This window comes from Anguilla rostrata, chromosome 4 (assembly GCF_018555375.3).
Source record: "Anguilla rostrata isolate EN2019 chromosome 4, ASM1855537v3, whole genome shotgun sequence".
NCBI classification, from domain to species: Eukaryota; Metazoa; Chordata; class Actinopteri; order Anguilliformes; family Anguillidae; genus Anguilla; species Anguilla rostrata.
In genome coordinates this window covers 28,008,463-28,027,083 of record NC_057936.1, presented here as the reverse complement: position 1 = coordinate 28,027,083, position 18,621 = coordinate 28,008,463, and the positions used below count along the sequence as shown (strand labels likewise).

The window sequence follows — 18,621 nt, the reverse complement described above, 5'->3', positions numbered from 1 at the left end:
GGATTCCACACAAGACGTTCTCTGGAATTTGACAATCAAAACATCTCGCTTCATGGTGTCTTTGTCACTGCTATTTTTGTCTGAATCCTGAGTGGCCATTTTTCAGGAGATAGGAAAGGAAAATGGTCAGATTGGATATATAATGTATTTGTGGGTTGTTAAATAATTTTTTCCCTTGTAATACTCTTGCTTAGAATATGATGCTATTTCTCAAAACTGGATTTTTTGGGGGACAGAAGAGAAATTAAAATTGACTATGAACAAGACTAACCTTACTTTATGTGAAGCTTTTATTTAGGCTATTTATTGATGTTATGGTGGCATGATATTTAAGTCCTGTTGCACCACTGAGGCTACATTGGTTTGCAGGAAACCCTGGGATGTGTGACTGTCATAGTAGTCCAGAAAAAGCTGGTGGAGGCATGCCTCCAAATATGGTGTGGTAGAGTCAGAGTGCAAAGTTTGGGTTCTCTACGGTATCCCAGCTCTGAAGCTGTTCAGTGCCACTGCCATCGTCATGTATAGCATTTAATGTACCCTGTGTTTTTCTCTGATGTCATGACAGCATTGGTCTAATTAATGTAAATTTGCTAAGCTGCAATTGTTCTTTATGAGAACAAAATGCATTGTAGATAATCTGGCATAAAAAAAGAATGAAAATAAATTAGGGCTTCACACTGGTGTAGTATGTGGTGCTGTGGGCTCATAGCGAGATGGCACGGTGTTCAAATTACATCCAAGAGCCCTCTGTGTGGAGTTTGTATGCTCTTCCCATATTCTGTGTGGGTCTCCCAGACCCTTTCCGTACAGTCTAGTGGACAAGTATTATGATGGCAGGGAAGTGGTCAGTATTGTGATGTTCTGTCTATTTTTCTGTCTGATTTATTCTCTCCTATCTACTGAGATCCTCCTCTCTTTCATTTTTGCTTTTGCAATGAGCAGTTTATCATAGTAATTGCCATTTGAGATGCTTATTGCATGTCAATATTTAGTGACTAATGAAAACAATGGGCATTTTAAAACAATGAATACAATTATACTTAATATCTAAACAAGTAAGCAGTTTCCTTCTTATGGGGGTTTCATGATGCAATTTTTACAGTTTTCTTTTTCTTTCAGACATAAACATTTAAAATGAGTTGCACATGTAACACTATAACACTTATTTAATAAATCAGATCAAGAAATGCCTACATTCATGCTTTTCATTCTGTCCAGATCTTTGAATTCTGATGTGTTCAGAAGTAAAGATGTCAGGATTTCTTTCACAACATTGATAAATTAAACAAAATGTTTTAAGTTCTGATTAATTGGCACGCAGAAAATCCTCTATAATTGCAAGTTTCATCCTCCTATTCTCATGTGTGGCAAGACCACCGACTGAGGAGCAACAGCATCAGCAGCACAGGGAGGAATTAAATGAATAAGTGTCATACCTCTGAAGTTGTACACTGCTCATTTTATGCACACCTATACTTTTGCATCAGTAGTATGTTGTAAATTGTGCAAATAGGTCCCTCTCTCAACATTTAATTACTTCTTGACATGGCTGTGGAGGAATGTGGTATAGTGCAAACTCGGCTGCTTGCCTTTATCATTTGTCCCAGAAGAGGGTCAGCGCTTTCTGCTGGATCTGCATTTGCATTGCCTGTACATTCACTGCCGTGAACTTCCTTTAAAGTCAGCTTAGCCGGGAATAATTTAATCTGGCCACCAATTAGTCTAGTGACAGGCCATTAGTCTTTTTTTTTTGTTAACTTACTATTTACCTTAGGGACAACATTGAGAAGGTCATCCACTCTATTTTGTCAGCATAGGTCGGCCAGATTAGAGTCCTAGAGGCTTGACCGAGGGCTGGAATAGGTCCAGGCCAAATGCCAGAGATTTTGCAACATCTGCCTCTCACACCTGCCTGTGGCCGAAGGCGGGACACAGTTTTATAAGCACTAGCAGTAATAAGATGTTTACAGCGTTCCTTGGACATCTATAGTGAGTCATTGTACTGACTGCGGTGTATTTACAGTAAGACACTTCTATGTGTAACTCAGTTTTCTTTGCCATGAAAGAGTATCATTTGTAACTGGTAGTTGTGCACATGATTACATCTATGAATAAATGAATGATATGAATCTGTCACTTTGCCACTGAATTGTTGCTCCAAGGAAGATCTCTAAGCAGCTATTCTTTCCCAGATATAAATTGTCTTTTTATGAATAAAATGGGGAAAAACCTTCAGGGGTTTGGCATAGGTGTACAGGATCTTTTATCACCACAGTTGCAGAACAAGTCCTTTGCACCGTTCTCCGTAATATTTCTGTTAAATCTGAGGTGGTGGTGAAAGCTGTGCTGCTAGGCTGCAGTGTGTCCCGTGGATCTAAAAGCTTATCAGTAATTTTTTTAAACGCACGGGTAGTCACTGTGCTGCTACAGTGCGTACTGTAGCTCCTTAATTCTTCCTTGGTCTGCGCACATTCCTGCAATTTTTCATCCCGCTGCGACACAAAGCCCACTGGGAGCTTCTGAAGTTTTAATTTGCTCGTCAAGGTCCAGTGCTTTCCAAAAATGTGCAGTCACTTCCATTTTCAGATGGATCTGCGCTCTGGCTGAGTCTGGGGCTTTGTTTGTTTATCTGACACTGCCTTTACACTTAACAGTCTGTTTCCTTTTTGACTTTGGCAGCCGGCAGTGATGTAGATGTAGTTTGAGCCTTGTTTTTGGCAGCACCGGGGGATTTTCTGCAGGGCAGTCTTTGATAACCCTCAGCCATTTATCAGCCAGGAAAGCTTTGAGGGAATCATTATTTTCCCCACATTAAAGAAAATTTCAACAGAGAACTCGATGCCTATCAGTCCCATTAAAGGAGAGGGGAAACTTTCCTCTATCTGATCTCCAAAAGAAAATGATTGCTCTCCGCAGTTTCGGAGAGTAGATGCCTCTCCCTGATTGGGAAAACCCATTTTCTTTCCTAACTTTTTTCCTTGTTTGGGAGCTCTGCAGGATAGCAGCTCTTCCCTCGTTGTTTACCCACAAAAGTAACCTCTTTTTTCTGTTTATTGCTGATCACCGCATGTGCAGGGTCTCAGACAAAAGGAACATCACTAACGGTCATAGAAAATGCCTTGGAAGAGATAGAATCAACTTATCCATGTCTAGGTGTTTTATGGGTAACTGTGCAACATTTGGATTTGATGCCTGGAGGGACAGAATAGGCAAACACTGGGAGATGTGCTCAATCCAGTTTGGACCAGAGAATTTATTTTATTGGTCAGGGGGAACACACAATGAGGCAGACTGTTTGAGAAATAAAAGAAAAAAATTTGTACGTTCTGCCACACGGTGTCCTGGCGAAAAATGATAGACTGAATGAACAAATGAAAACAAAACAAACTAAGCCAAACAAATGCTTTTCAGCTGTATAAACATTGTGGTTTCTGTCACTCTATCTCTCTCCTTCTCTCTCTCCCTAACTCTCATTCTTACATGCTGTGCTCTGTCCCCCAGTGTTTCTGAGAAAAAAGACACATTTAAAAACTTTGGTTAATTAGTAGATGCAGTCCAGGGTCATGTGTGCTTGAATAAAAATTGTACATAAGGTGCAGGATTGTGACTCATGCAAGTATCAGGCCACAACTATGCTGAGTAATATGTCACAACAGAAAGCTATAAATGGACCTTAAGGTACAACAATGTGTCATTTGGTTGTCATTTTCTTCCTGTTTGTGCAGTGGAACACAGAACAAAAGATATTTACAGGAATACAGTCAGATACAGGAAGTAAAAACATGATAGAGGATGTAAAACACAGATTTGTTTGTCTTGTTGGGTTGAATCGCACAAAATATTTGAGAATTAGTTAGAATCTCATATATACACGATTAAGTAACAAAGTTTACTTTTTTCCAGAATATTCTATGTCTCTCACGACTCCCAAGACCTGAAAATCTTCAGTTACATAGCACGAGATGGGCAGAGCAATGTGTTCCGCTGTAATGTCTTCAAATCAAAGAAGAAGGTAAGCCGCTGATTGCAGCTTTCAAAAGTGACTTTAATGGAAGCTTTCATTACAGCTGATGTCGAAGGACACAATCCACTCCTCTTGATTTGATATTTAGCCTTCACTTTGAATGGCAAGTACAGAAGTGCTATTGTGTTTTTCCCTCACCTAAACAACTTCATCCTTCCTTTAAGCTTAAAGTAAGAGCTTAAGAAAAAACTCTGTTTTAAAAGTAATATTTGACATTAGGATCAAAGCCAAGTATTTGAGACAAATGGTTATGTTGTGATAATAATAATGTTAGTCTTTATCTCCACCATCATCATTTTAATTGATCCAGAATTTTGTAATGTGAGAAAGAGGAAGGTGGCATGCATTTCTGATGTGTCTTGCCCACTTTTTGCGGGAGGGAGGAATTTCTTTAGACAGTTATGAAGGAAGGCTTGTGAGAGGTGCCCTAGCATGGGGTCTGCCATAGCCATCGTGAGTCTGAACTATGTTTTAACATTTAATTTGACAGGTAACATCTCCTACGGCACAACATCTTTGTCACTGTTATTAGCTTTTCAACCAGGTCCAGAAGGAAGATTTCCCTTAATCGCCACACCACCAGCACCACTATCAGCAGCAACCTGGTTTCCCAGGCCTCTCAGTGCTATCCAAGCCCATCCCTGCTTAGGTTCAGCCTTCAGCTGGGAGAAAGTCACAGGGTGCTGTTTCTGGTGACCATTGACATATTATAGTTTCCTTTGGTTGAGCTGCATTTGTGAAAACGCCTGCCTGCTGTGCCCTGTGGTTACAATGCAGTTTTTATGTTGGGTCACAGTTCACCAGGCTGTGCCCAGCTCCATAATCCCAACATTTACACAAGCACACCGCCCCGGATGCCACCCACACACCCTCCTGTAACAACAGATACTGAAGGCTGAAATACACTTTGGAAGCTCAGGCATGGACGCCGGTTACTCATGAATGCTAACAATGCTAAGAATGCTGTGGGATGTGGAAATTATCTCTTCGCTCGGTTGGCGTTTTATCTGACCATTCCAACTCGCAGTAAGGCGGCGAGGGAGGCCAAAGAAACGCGGTGAATGTGGCCCCTCTGCCCATGGAGTCCCCCTTTACGACTTTGGTCTTCCCTGCCCAGCTAGTGGTATGGAATACAAGCCGATAATGAGGATTAGCTGGACTTCTTTAGAGAGTACACTCCCAGGAAAGACAGATTTAGGGAATAGCCTTAATTGCTGCGTCTTTATCACGGGCATTAAATGAGAGAGCTGTCTCAGGGAATCTATTACAATTTAATGTTGCCGAGGAAGTGTTCCTGAATTTTAATGAGGCCTGAGTGACACACAAGCCCAGCTGGGGTGAGAGTGCGGTGGAAGGTTTGGGCGCTGCCAAATTTAGAATATACAGTGAACTGAGACCTCCCCACTGCTTTACATCAGGAAGCAATTGGCAGCGACGGAGGGTGCTCTCGTTAGTAATCTATCAGTCACGGTTTGGGCTAATACAGCATCCGCTGCTCTGGAGGCAGAGCACAGCTCATTTTCACCCTTTTCAACCCTCTCTGATCAAAATTTGGAAATGAAGTTTACTGAATGGAAATCATTTTTTTTTTTTATTAAGGTCTCGCATGCAACTTGCACAAATCCCTCCAAATATCTCATTGCTCTGTGCCACTGGATTATTATGAGCATGCCTGCATTTTTGTCAAATCCAAAATTGTAAGTGGAAAGACCATTTGTGAATTGGTGCACCTGACTTCTCTTTACAAGACGGCTATCAATCTTTGAATTAAATGGCACATAACAGCTTCTGGAAGTTATATAGAAACATGCTTCAGGAAAAAGGACTGAGAACTATTCATTCTATGTACTTGTAATTTTTGGAAGTTTTTTTTTTCTTGGAAAAAGTCTACAATGTCACAGTATTTGTGAGAAAGTCTGCCTGTGTTATAGACTCACTTGGCACTTTATGAGGTACACCTGCTTATTAATGTAAATAGCCTGCTCCTCCAAACAGCAAATCATGTATGCACTACATTCTCCAGAGTTTACAGAGAATGGGGAGATAAACAAAGAACATCCAGTTCTATGGCTGTAAACACCTTGATGATGAGAGAAGTCAGAGGTGAATGGCCCGACTCGTTCAAGCCAACAGAAAGGCCACAAATGCTGACAGAACAGCTGTTTACAGAAGTGGAGTGCAGAAGGGCATATCTGAATGCAAAACACACCGAACCTTGAAGCAAATGGGCTACAGTATCATAAGACCCCATCCTGGGTTCTACTCCTGTCTGTTAAAAACAGGAAGATGAGGCATCAGTGGGACACATGCTCACCAAAACTGGACAATTAAAGATTGGAAAGTGATTTCTGCTGCAACATGCAGATGGTAGGGTCAGAAATTGACATAAACTGGATCCATGGAATCCATTCTGCCTTATGTCAATAGTGCAAGCTAGTGGTGGTGGTGTAATGATGTGGGAAATGTTTTATTGATCCACATTAGGCCCCTTAATATCAATTGAGCATCATTTGAATGCCACTGCATACCTAAGCATTGTTGCTGACCATGTGCATCCCTTTATGGCCACAGTCTACCCTTTTTCAAATGGTTTCAGATACTTCCTGAAAATAAAATAAAATTCTTAAATCGCCATTTCGCATGCCATCAAGCTGGTTTCACAAACATGTCAGTGACAGTTTTCAGAACCTTGTCTATTCCATGCCGCAAAGAATTCAGACTGTTCCCGAAGAAAAAGCTGGTCTTACCTGGCACGAGTTTGGTGTACCTAACAAAGTGGCCTGTGAATTTATTTCAGTTTACAACTAGCAAAATGTAATGTATGCGTTATTAAATCTGGGCAAAAAGGAGCACTACTTTGTAACTTTTGTGTTAATTCCATTTTCAGTGTAACTTACCCAGCAGTATTCTCTGTGTCGAAGCAAAAAATGCAACTACATGACTCCAGGGCTTTTGTGGCCACATACTGTGACTCTAATTCCCAGCTTTAAAATTGAATGTTGGCCCTGAGTCCCCCCGCATGTGTAACTGTGAAGCAGAGCCTGTCTGGAAGCTCCTTAGAGGGTTACATTAATCGCCAAGCTGAAAACCATTCCGCCGAGCCTCTGGCTGTTCCACTGGTCGTTCTGCTTACTGTATGTGCAGTGGCCGCTGAATACTCAGTGTTACTTCTATCTGGAGACAAAGCCGTATTATAATTTTTTAAATGATAAAGAGAGTGAGGATACATACTAGGCACCTAATCAGTTCTGCTTGTAAGCACAGAGGACTAAAAGATATACACATGTAATTACAAAACATTGCATACGACTTTCCGTTCCACTGTTGTTCACACTTGAGTGAGTGAGTGACGGATTTCTATACTGTAGATGGATCTGTGGGGCTTGGAAACATCCGTTTAGTTTTTTTTGGTTTTTTTTTTAACTAGAACTCTGCAATGGTAATTACGCTCCCCAGATCCATGCTCTCCTTCAGCTCATTTAGCACATCAGCATCAGTGTTCATTACAGCTGAGTGTCTCAGCACCGCTCACGCTAATTACAGATTGACTGCACTAATTTTCCTCTCATACGTTGTGCATAATGACGTATTGATAACCCTCCATCTTTACATATACGTCTTTCTTTTTTATTGTCAGAATTTATGGAATAAGAGTACTTTTATTTCATTTCTTCCCTTTCAACCGCTGAAGTGTATTCCATTAGAAGAGGCTCTGTGTCTGTTTTCACGGACAAGAAAATCAATGTAGTTTTCCTTCACCAAATCATTGACTCTCAAAATGACATATATCGTTGGTGATGCAAAGGGAAGAATATCAGCATGGAGTAGTGCTTTTGTCCTCACAGATTAATAGCACAATAACCTTGGTATATCTTCCAGTCTTGTCTCAGACTGGCATTCAGGGTCAGAGAACATTATTACCTGCATCAAACTGATGAATTTGATTTCTAATGGTTATTAATTAACAGCTGGGGTGCATTCAGTTTGCTACACAAGTGGCTTAGTTCCATGGACATTCAGACCCCTCATGAAACCTTCACTTTGTAGATTGTAGGTCATTCAGACAAATGTGAAAAAAATAAATCAAATAAAAAACAGCAGACAGTAATTCGAGTGAGGTGTATGTCCTTTGGATATTCCAGTAATGTATTTCCAGTGACGTTGAGTAAAGGGAATTCGCACAGTCAGTGCAGTCACAGCAGTAACCACAGCCCCAAGGTCAACAGCATCAAAGGGAAAGTGGGGGAAAAAAGGGAGAGCTCTGGAAGGCAGATGCTACTGAGGTCCATCTGTCAGAACATATGGTTATATATACAGCCTGGCTCCATCTTAGAAACAAAGACCACATTTGGCTCCCTACAACCAACTTCCCTGGAGCACACGCAGATATATAAAATTGATGGTGAGCACCTGGCTGATGCGGGCTTTTTTTATGGCCCGTCTTGCCTGTGCCAGGATGACCTGACCCCTACCCCCCTCCCCCCCCCCCGTTATAGAGCCAGGCCATGCGGATTGTGCGGACGGTGGGCCAGGCGTTCGAGGTGTGCCACAAGCTGAGCCTGCAGCACACGCAGCAGAATGCTGACGGACAGGAGGACGGTGTCAGCGAGAAGGCCAGCGAGGAATCTGTGGTGCCAGGTACTGTCTCACAGCCACCGCTCTGCCCCACCTCCCCAACACCCAGCTTTCACACCAGCAGCTCCTGTACATGCATGTCTGATTCAGAGTCTGATGAAAAAGCACCTGTTTAGTCACAAGAAAACCATGTGGAGGCAGAGCCCAGGTCCCCACAGCCCAGCATCACAGCTTCCTCATTTGGTCTAATTCCAAGGCGGGCCACCACAGCATTCCCTTTGAAATGCAAATGAGCCTGAACAACCATGTGCTGCAGCACTGCAGCGTAGAAATCCTGTGTCACCTCTGCGAATGCACTGCTGCTCGTCGAAGGGATGAAGCTTGCTTCTGTTGGTTCCTGGGTTTAAAAGGGGCATAGCAAAAGCATGTAGTTGATACAGTATTTAAGTAAGCAGTGGCTTCGGGGAAGTTTACCTTGAAAAAGTGTCCATGTGGTTATCTCCCTCTGTGGAGTGCAGTGACATTGAGTAATTTTCCAAAAGTGTATCCTTGAGGTGCTAATTGGACAGTTTTAATTATGCCTTAATCTCTTATTACCCCCTGCTTCAGTCTCTTTGTCTTTCCGATTCATGCTCTGCTAAGCCCTTGTTTGCTTGCGCGATGGGCCCCTGGTGGTGAATGCTTTGTGTGAAAATGCCTCCTCTCTCTCAGCCCGGCAGCTGACTGGCGCAGAGAAGACCGTCGCCGAGGAGACGGACATTGACGCAGAGGAAGTGCCCCTGCCGGACAGCACGGTGGACGAGTTCAACCGCGGGGTCACTGACCTGGACGCGGCCAAGAAAGAGGACGACATCGGCAGTGACAAGAAGGTGCGGTACTGTAAATCGATTTACTCATTCAATTTGAGGTTAATAGAACTGACAAGCAATTCAGCACAAGAGACTGCCAATCATGCTGCTCTAATAGCAACTGTAGAAGGGGAAATGGCTCTGTGAATTGTTTCTACGAATGTATTACGGCAATGAGGGTAATTAAAGCAGCAGAAACCAGTAGAGTTTAGGGAATTAGCTAATGTTTAAATTGTTCGGGAGTAAGTCACCCATGAAGGGCCACTGCTTAGCAACTCAGTTCAGATAAGAGTGGGTAATGATCTACTTCAGATAGAGCACACTAATGAAAAGTTGTTAACCTCTTACTAAATACACTATGGCCAAAAGTATGTGGACACCTGACATCCAAAATCTCGTCCAAAATTATGGGCATTAATATGGAGTTAGTCCACCCTTAGCTGCTATAACAACCTTCACTCTTCTGGGAAGGCTTTATTCTAAATGTTGGAGCATTGCTGCTGGGATTTGCTTCCATTCAGCCAGAAGTGCATCGGTGAGGTCGGGCACTGTTTGAGCGATTAGGCCTGGCTCGCAGTTGACTTTCCAAATGATCTCAAAGCTGTTTGACTGGGTTGAGGTCAGGGATCTGTGTAGACCAGTCAAGTTCTCAACGAAACCATTTCTATATGGACCTCACTGTGTACCCAGGGGCATTGTCATGCTGAAACAGGAAAAGGTGTTCCCCAAACTGTTGGGGAAGCACAGAATCATCTAGAATGTGATCGTATACTGTAGCATTAATATTTCCGTTCACTAGAACTAAAGGGCCTAGCCCAAACTGTGAAAAACAGCCCCAGACCAAGGGATGTCCAGATACTTTTCGTCATATAGTGTAGTCCATTCTCTACATGCATGCATATGTGTGCATGTATGTGGTTTAGAGAGGTATTAATTGGTAAAATGTCATTTGTAATTAATTTAAGTTTAAAGACATGACCAATGTAGGCTTTATCTTAAAGCTGAACCTTAGACAGCTGTGGTCCAGTAATTGAAACACCATTAGGGAAATTCTCTAGGTAATTAGCCCTGAAATAACACAGTTTAGGGTGACCTGATGTGGTTTGAGAATTTAAAAAATGTACTGAATGCAATCATTGGGATGGCATTATGGCATTACGGCTCAGGAGATAGAGCAGTTGTCTGGCAACTGGAGAATTGTCATTTCGATCCCCAGCCCTCTGGGTGTGCCAAAGTGTCCTTGCTTCCAATTAGCTGGTTGGTGTCTTGTGTGGCCACCTTTCGACGTTTGTGTGTGTGTGTGTGTGTGTGTGTGTGTATCTGTGTGCGTGTGTGTATGTGTGCATAAATGGGTGAATGAGAGGCATTCATTGTAAAGCGCTTAGTGCTGTAGTTGCTGGAAAATGTGCTATACAAATGCAGTCTATTTACCATCAGTTTAACATCACTATTCTCCAACATGTGTTTTACATGCTGTTCAACCAATGTAGGGAGACAGCAAGTTAATGAGCAGTACTTCCTGAATTGATTCTAAAGGTGTTGTATCAGCCAATGTCACATTCATGAGATTTGTGCAAGAGTGAAGGCCCCATCAGTGGGTTTTAAGGTTATGCGCATTGGGTCTTGGGTCTTGCATGACGTCAATTACCCTGCTACCTTCAGACATCCATGCTCAATTGCCAAGTACTATAGCTGCACTGCTCATCTAGCTCACCCTGTACTGTCTGTATGATGGTGATTGGTTGGCATAAAGACAGCCTGAGAGTCTGAAGGCTGGATGGTTCTCAGGCTGTGCTTCTGGGTGTTTCTCCCACCTACGCCTGTGTATTTCCAACGCCTTTCAGGCTGTGTTGTTTCAGCTGAGTTCTTTGGGTTTTATTCACTGTTGTGACAGATGACTGTCCAACACCAGATGCATGTAGAAAGGTCATTATGTGATCTTTGTGTTTGGCCAAGGCATAGCAGGATGTATCTGGTGCAGATGCAGGTTCATATATGGCTGTTAAAGTGATGTGAATACACAGTTGTATATTGTCTCTACGGATCCGAGTGCAGAGCTGTAGAAAGCTCGGGCTGTGTGGTATTTTGCCGTTTGGCACCAAGCTCTGGTAGCTGCTCCAAATTCTTGGAGCTTTGTGTCTGTCCAGTTCATTACAATACAGTTCAGCGTGCAGGTGCCAGAGGCAAATCAAAGCCCTTTCACTGTGCTGTAATTGGAAAGAGTCTGCAACGTGGCCCGTCTCAATATGTCACCTTTTGTAAATAGAAAGTAGTCATTTTTTTCCCCAGAGCAATGGCAGGCCAAATATTTTTTTATATTAGCAACGCTACACTAGACCCAATTCTTAAGTCGAAGACTGTCCTTGGGGTCTGTCATTTTTATTTTGTTGTGGCAGGGGTTGGGTTGCTTATGTTATTTTAATTCAGACTCACCAGATCTGGTTTAGTAAAGATGTTTTCAAAGACTTGTGCTGCGGAGTGGTAGTTAGAGTTGTTACTTGTAATACAAGAGGGAAATGATTGCACATAAGAGGCTCTATGCTATCATCTGCATCAGCTTCAAAACCTTTTCACCAATGATCGCCCCTCATGTCTTTAAGAAACGAACGCTGCTGGTGCCATAGGGCATTAGATTACCACATTAGTTTCTACCCTGCATACGTTAAAATCCAGGGATTAGACTCCATGGCTGCTGGCATCATGATAATAGAAGGTGATATTGTGAAATTTCTAATGGAGTGTATTTGGTTGTGGAGGGCAGTGTGTGGTTTGCCGTATATGCGTTTCATATTTTCCATAAAGTTTGTGTTCTATTTACAGCATTGAAGTGTTCACTCTCGGGGCAGAAAGTTTTCCCATCCCGTAGTATTCAGATGAATCCTGATAATAACAATATACAAATTGAAAGGAGCAGCAGGATGTAGGTGAATGGTGTGTTTTCTGTGAAAACATGTTTATTTTTTAAAAATCCCACCTCACAGAGGTCAAGCGTTACGCTCAGCAGAAGTGAGTGGAGTGCGGGTGAGTTGAGTATATTTTTATGATTTACTGTGTTCTCTTTCCTTCAGGGAAATTCTCTTTAGTTTGTTGGTTTGTTATCATCCCCTGTAGGAAGGCAATACCACTTCATCAATATCTCATTTAAGAGTTCTGTCTGTGTTGGTGGACTCCCTGTGTGAACTACAGCATTAAAAGCATAATAACATAGTATTACTACTTGCTTGTCGTGGTCGACGCGTGCTTCTGTGACCTGCATACAAATGTTATTTTGAATCTCAGTATTGTGCAGAGTGGGCTCACTGTGCCGACGGCAGGGAATGTCATTATGATTGTGCCATTATTTTAAAATACAGTGAAAGTAATTGTGGTCATGGTCAGTGGAAACCAATAATGTAAATGTGAATGCTATAGTAAAGTTCATAAGCTCCATACTGTGTCCTGTAAATCACTGTAGCTAATTTTACTTTTGGTTTTGAAGCACTGCTGAGAAAGTCCTTTACAGCCTGATGCTTGTGAAAGTGCACCAAGTTAGCAAAAATAAGCTGTGAAACAAAACAACTTAGTATTATTTATTATTATTTTTGCATTTCTCTGTTCTTAATGTCTTGCTATTTGATACATTGGTTAGCCATGCACAGCATCATATTGAGAAATTCCATTTGCATTAAGACCATGTGAAAAATTGGGCCTTTGGTCGTTTTAATCCATTTGTCTGTGCACAGAAGACATGATTGGAACCAACAAGCCATGAAATCAAGAGAAACCTCACTGAAGTGAGAATAATCCTTTTCAGATATGCTGGGCAACAATCATCATGCTCAGTCTGATAGATTACTCAGCAGTGGGTTTGGACACCATTGTCACATTGCTCAGCAGGCTCGAGGCCCTGGAGCTCACATTTCTTTAGTCAGGCCATCGTTTAGTAATGCCTTGTGATGTAAGGTGCAGGCTATGCGGGCATCCTTGATTAAGCTCCTCAGAGTCAGGCTGTGAGTGGGCAGAATTCCAGTGGTGTATGCGTTTTGGAGGTAGATGAAATGGTATGTTAATGCGTGTATACAGGTTCAGAGCACAAGATCCGGCTCTCTGCAGTAAACCAGGCTTGTTGTTAAAGGATCTGAAGCAGTCTTGTCACAGGAGATCCTGAGCTTCATTCCATTTTTGGCTCTTCAGCAAGTGTGGATTCATGTCTCATTAAGTAATTTTAGTTTAGCTAGGACATTTTGGGTAATCTCACACTTTTTTAAGAACAAGCATTTACAACTGCAAACACTTGAATATGCTTTTTTAATGTGTTGAAAGAATTAACCATCCTTGGCACGTACCAAACTCTTATTAAAGTTAAGGCCTTGTAGGTCATTTTGTGTGAAGTGGACCTGTTAAAACAAATTGCAAATAAACGATGCTCCCCTGACTTCTGTTCTGCTGCCTGCAGTTACTTGCAAAAATAAATTGTTTTTTTATCATTATTCGGACAATGTTTCCGACATTTTGGTGTATGGATGGCTGTAGAACATAAAGCCTATCTGGCCATTTGAACCAGGGTTGTGTTTTTACCCAATAAATTATAGATGGAATGTGAGGACTTTTGAAGCCATACATTTTTTGGTCTTCTCCAAGTGGGTTTGGAGTGTGCTGCATTTCAGACAAAGCTTCTGAAGAAGTGATGAGCAATTTTCAGCCTATGCTGCTGAGGGCATCGGTCTCATGCTGTAGTTAACCAGGCACAAATGCCTGGAGCTCTGTTGCTGCTATCAGTAGTTTTGGCTTTCCATTTTGAAATTCACCTCTTTACAGAGATCCTTCGGTTATTTCCAGTTTTTGTTAACTCAGCGTTGTAGTTCTTGCGAGCACATTTCTTTGTGGCTGAAAGAATAATTGGGGAAAGAGTTTCCAGCCAAAACTTCAAATCAAACACACTGCAGGATTTTTTATTAGTCAAGTGGGGCTAAAATAGCAAAATACTATATAGCAAAAAATGTATTAAACTTGGAAATTAGAAAAAACTTTTATTACTGCAAACAAGTTTTAGATCCACTTTTTAATGTCACAGAGCCATAAAACACTAACAGTACACAGAGGATAATGGAAGCTTTCTATTTATCAAAAATTGAGATACAAGGTTTGTTATGATACTTCAGCATATATCTGCAAAATTGATCATGTCACTGACACCTCCTGGCATTGCAGCGGTGGAAACATTCAATAACAGGACGAATATTGCTTTATTTATGGGGATTTGAATTTCGCTGATGTTCTGTTTATTGGTCTGTGTTTATGATTCTCTACCTTAGTTGCTTGTGCGATATCATTCTTTCTTTCTTTGGATCCACTCATTGAAATTTGTTAGGTGTAAAAAGTTTGCCTTGGTGCATGCTTACCTTCCATAATTTTACAAGACTGTAGGTTAAATGTGGGTTAAACTGCTATGGATGTTTACTTCTGCTGGTGTCTACATGTAGTTAAACAACTAAAAAGGCATGGATGGGATCACCTGATTAGAAAGTCAGAACAGTTGTCACGTTTTATCAGAAGGCAGAAATAGCCTACCATAAGAGCTTGACGTTCAATTCACATCCCAGACACACTCACAGTAAGTACCCTCTTTAACAGTTATAATTGGTTATGAGGCTTTATAAACACCATAATGTGGGGAGCTGCCAATCACTGACTTTTATGAACCCATTTTAGTGCCGAATATATGCACTACCAAATTGGTAAAGATATTTTTCAGATTTGTCTTTGATGTTTTTTGTGCATTTCCCTAATCAAATTTTACTCTCCCTCATTATAATCAAACATTTTTATTGTTACCTTTTAAGATTGTTACTTTTTATGACAAAATAAGAATTTTGTCATATTCCATATTTTTGTCAGGGGGTTGGCAAGATGATCTTTGCAAGAATTACTTTTAATTTCTGGGAAGTTTTTGGCCATCTTGGATTGACCGGGCGTTATGTGAGAAACTGTAAGGTTGTAGACTGGAGGGACCATGCTGATAAATAAAGCGTGTCTGGTTGGAAGCTTAAGCTTGAACTGGTTGGAGGCCACTGGTCAGGGTCCCCAGCATGGCATGCTGGAATCTCTGAGCGCAGCCTGATCTTATCACCCTCAGGCGCCCTGTAAAACTTGACATACAAGCTTAATGGCCTTTATATATCAATTTTATGCTTCTGCGCATGTTGATATTGTTGCTAGAGCACAGGCTACAGGGATCATCTTAAAGTACAATGGCATTATTACTTCAGTTAGGTTACACATACTCAGTCCCAAACAACTTGAAATACCCTTTCCCAATTAGCATTTTATTCACATTAATAACATTATTTAATATCATGCCATGCTTTGTCGTGTTTGAGTTTGGGGCTGAACAAGTCTAGATCCAGCCTATTTGTTTATTAAGTGGGAAGATTTTTTTCCTGCATAAGGAACCACATTAAAATTATTCAGGCCTGTTAAATGAAATGTTCAGATTTTTATTACCAGTTAGGAAGTGAGCTTTTTTGAATGCAGTTTTTACATTGGGCTAAAAACACCTGAAATCTCAATTGTTGCTATTAAAGATTTGGCTGAGGTCCTCAAACCTGTTATAAAATTTTTTGCAGAAGGCTTACAGTCGTGACAGGATAAGAAATGAAGTACAGGAACAGATGCTACTCAATTAGTCTGGCTTTGTTGCTCGCCAGTTGGATAACCTTTCCCATTTCAGATGTTTTCTCTCTCCCGAACCTGTTTAAGAACTTTGAAGAATGGAGTTTTTGATTTTGAGGCACAGGTTGCCATTTTGAGAATGCAACCAGAAGCTGTCAGTTTGAGTATGACACTATTTCAGATGTCTCACGTGTCGGTGTTGTGGTAACACCAACCCTAAGGTTAAAAGTTGTGTGAAAATCTCTAATTTATGTTATATTTTTGCTGCATGTTTTTTTCTGTTCATTGTTGTTGTCTGGTTATTTTAGAAGCTTTGTGTTTTCTTTATGAGGTGTTAAATTAAAATATATCAATTTGCCATATTACCCTCTGTAATATTCCTCAGAACCTGTTTGTCGTCTTCTGCTCAGGTCATTTGGCAGTGTATTGTTTTATTGTAAGGAGAAGCTGAGTATATATATAGTACTTAGGGGACTGTAAAAGGAAGTCATCAGAGGGCTGACACCATGGGCGAGAGCCTTCCCAGGATCTTCAGATCTGATGGACTGGACCTTCAGGGCCTCTGTGTTCCAAGGCTGTGGCCACTGGTTCTGTCCCCTTGTGGCAGAGGGCTACAATACTGCTTACTGACTAATGGCTGTGCTTTTATCAGTGTGGGCAACAGCCAGGGTCACATGGTTTTGTAGAGCACATGCCCCAGTTTTAAATGTTTCAGTGGTCACCCTCTACATCGCTGCACTTTTCCAAATGTCAGATAATACAAGCGCACAGCTGTGATGTCACTGTGAGAGACAGGGAAGAACAGCAGTGTCCGTGTGGTCTGCAGATTAACAGGCGTCTGAAGGAGCCATGTTCTCTTAATCCTTCCGGAAGTTTTGGGCCAACACATACTCTAAATGACATTTCGGATGAACAAAACAGATTCAGATATGTAAACGTTACCCAGGACTTCTCACACATGGGATGGGGGGGCATTCTGAAATATTTTCGAGCAAAATTTTCAAGAGGGGTTTCTCTGCATATTTTCAGCCCTCTCAACGTTTGCACAGACCTAATGTACAAAAGCATCAAGGCCGTCATTACGATTGACATTCCGTATGCTGCTCCAGCATATACCAGCCTATTTTCTTATTAGAGTGTTGATCACTTTTTCTTTGATGTTTATCACATTCGTCTCCCTGCACAGTGGCCGTTAGGAGCTCCATACAGCCTGTGGGTATCCCGGCACAAGGGACCTGGAGAGGAGAAATGTAATTCCTGCACTGATGTTTGTGAAAGCCGTCAAGCAGCACAATGAAAAGAACTGTGACTGATAGATCTGGAGATGTGCACTCCAAATCTCATTGATGACATGGCTCTTTTGGTTATGAGCAACTCTAGAATATTCAGTTGTTAAAAAAAAAGAAAAGGTAAGGAATGTTAAAGAAAAACCTCTGTTGTTTGACTTCTGTTTTGTATGATGGTTTCTCTCTAGAGAAATGCACACCAGAATTCACAATGTGGATTTTCATAGTACAGGTCAATGTTGAAGCAAACTGCATATTTGATATTGTTGATCTCAAGAGAACGCTGCCTTGATCTTCTCTGACAGTTGAGGTTCTCCTTGTTTTCTGAATTCTGAAACTGGTGAGGTGAGGTGCAGTTTCAGGTAATATGAGTATGTTCTCCATAGTGGACTATGACTGGGGCTTGTAGGTTTAACCCACTCTAGGGGGGTTGAAATGGCTGCTCAAATCAAACTGCGTCTGTGACTGCTCAAAATATATATACCACCTTAATGGATCCCAGAATGTCAAAGCTAGCTCTCTATGTTCTGCACTGCACACCGTCTCAGTTTGATATTAATGTCATTGCCCATGAATCATTTAAAGACTAAAAATGTCCATGTCTATTAATTTTGCCTTTTGATTTTTATCTCCTGCTCTGTTTTCCACTATTTTGAGATAAGGCTTTTCCTTCTTATAAACCAGTCCAGAAACTGTGTACAAAAAATAGTCAAAACAAATTCTAATGGAATAAATATGGTATTAACTTTACAAATTTTCAAACTGGATTTAGTTTCCAAAGGTCAAAATAAATTCCTCTCTCTGTCACTGTCTCTCTCTCTCTCTGTCTGTCTCTCTCACTCTCTTTTTTGCTCTCTCTCTCTCTCTCTCTCTCTCCCCCCCCCCCTCCTCACAGTGAGTAACAAGGCCAAATTGTGGGCAATGAAACCAAAAAGGTGTTTATAAAGGAGAGGCAAAGTTCCTGCATAGTGTGGCAGAATGGTCGTTGTCCTGCCCAGCTGGCCCAGAGACTAAAGATCCTGTCACACCTCACTATATTACACCTCATTGACCAATAGCTGTGACAGACAAGGCTATCCGTCGCCTCTGCCTACTGCTGTAACCCAACGTTCCTCACTACCCTCTGCAAAATGAAGGCTTCCCCTTGGACCACAACACTCCAAATTACAGGAAATTACTGGAAGAACTATCCATTAGTTCAGATCAGACATGCAATTTTTGATGCGTAAACTGCAAC

The 18,621-nt window shown here is 41.5% G+C and overlaps 1 protein-coding gene across 2 annotated transcripts in view; it reads left to right on the top strand.

Moving 5' to 3' along the window:
* Positions 1-18,621, top strand: part of nos1apa (nitric oxide synthase 1 (neuronal) adaptor protein a) — a 95,538-nt gene that overhangs the window by 46,462 nt on the left and 30,455 nt on the right. For both annotated transcript variants that reach the window (XM_064332007.1, XM_064332008.1), the window contains exons 5-7: positions 3,904-4,012; positions 8,521-8,662; positions 9,311-9,468. In XM_064332007.1, the coding sequence (XP_064188077.1) occupies positions 3,904-4,012; positions 8,521-8,662; positions 9,311-9,468 (409 nt within the window). The remainder of the gene's footprint in view (positions 1-3,903; positions 4,013-8,520; positions 8,663-9,310; positions 9,469-18,621) is intronic.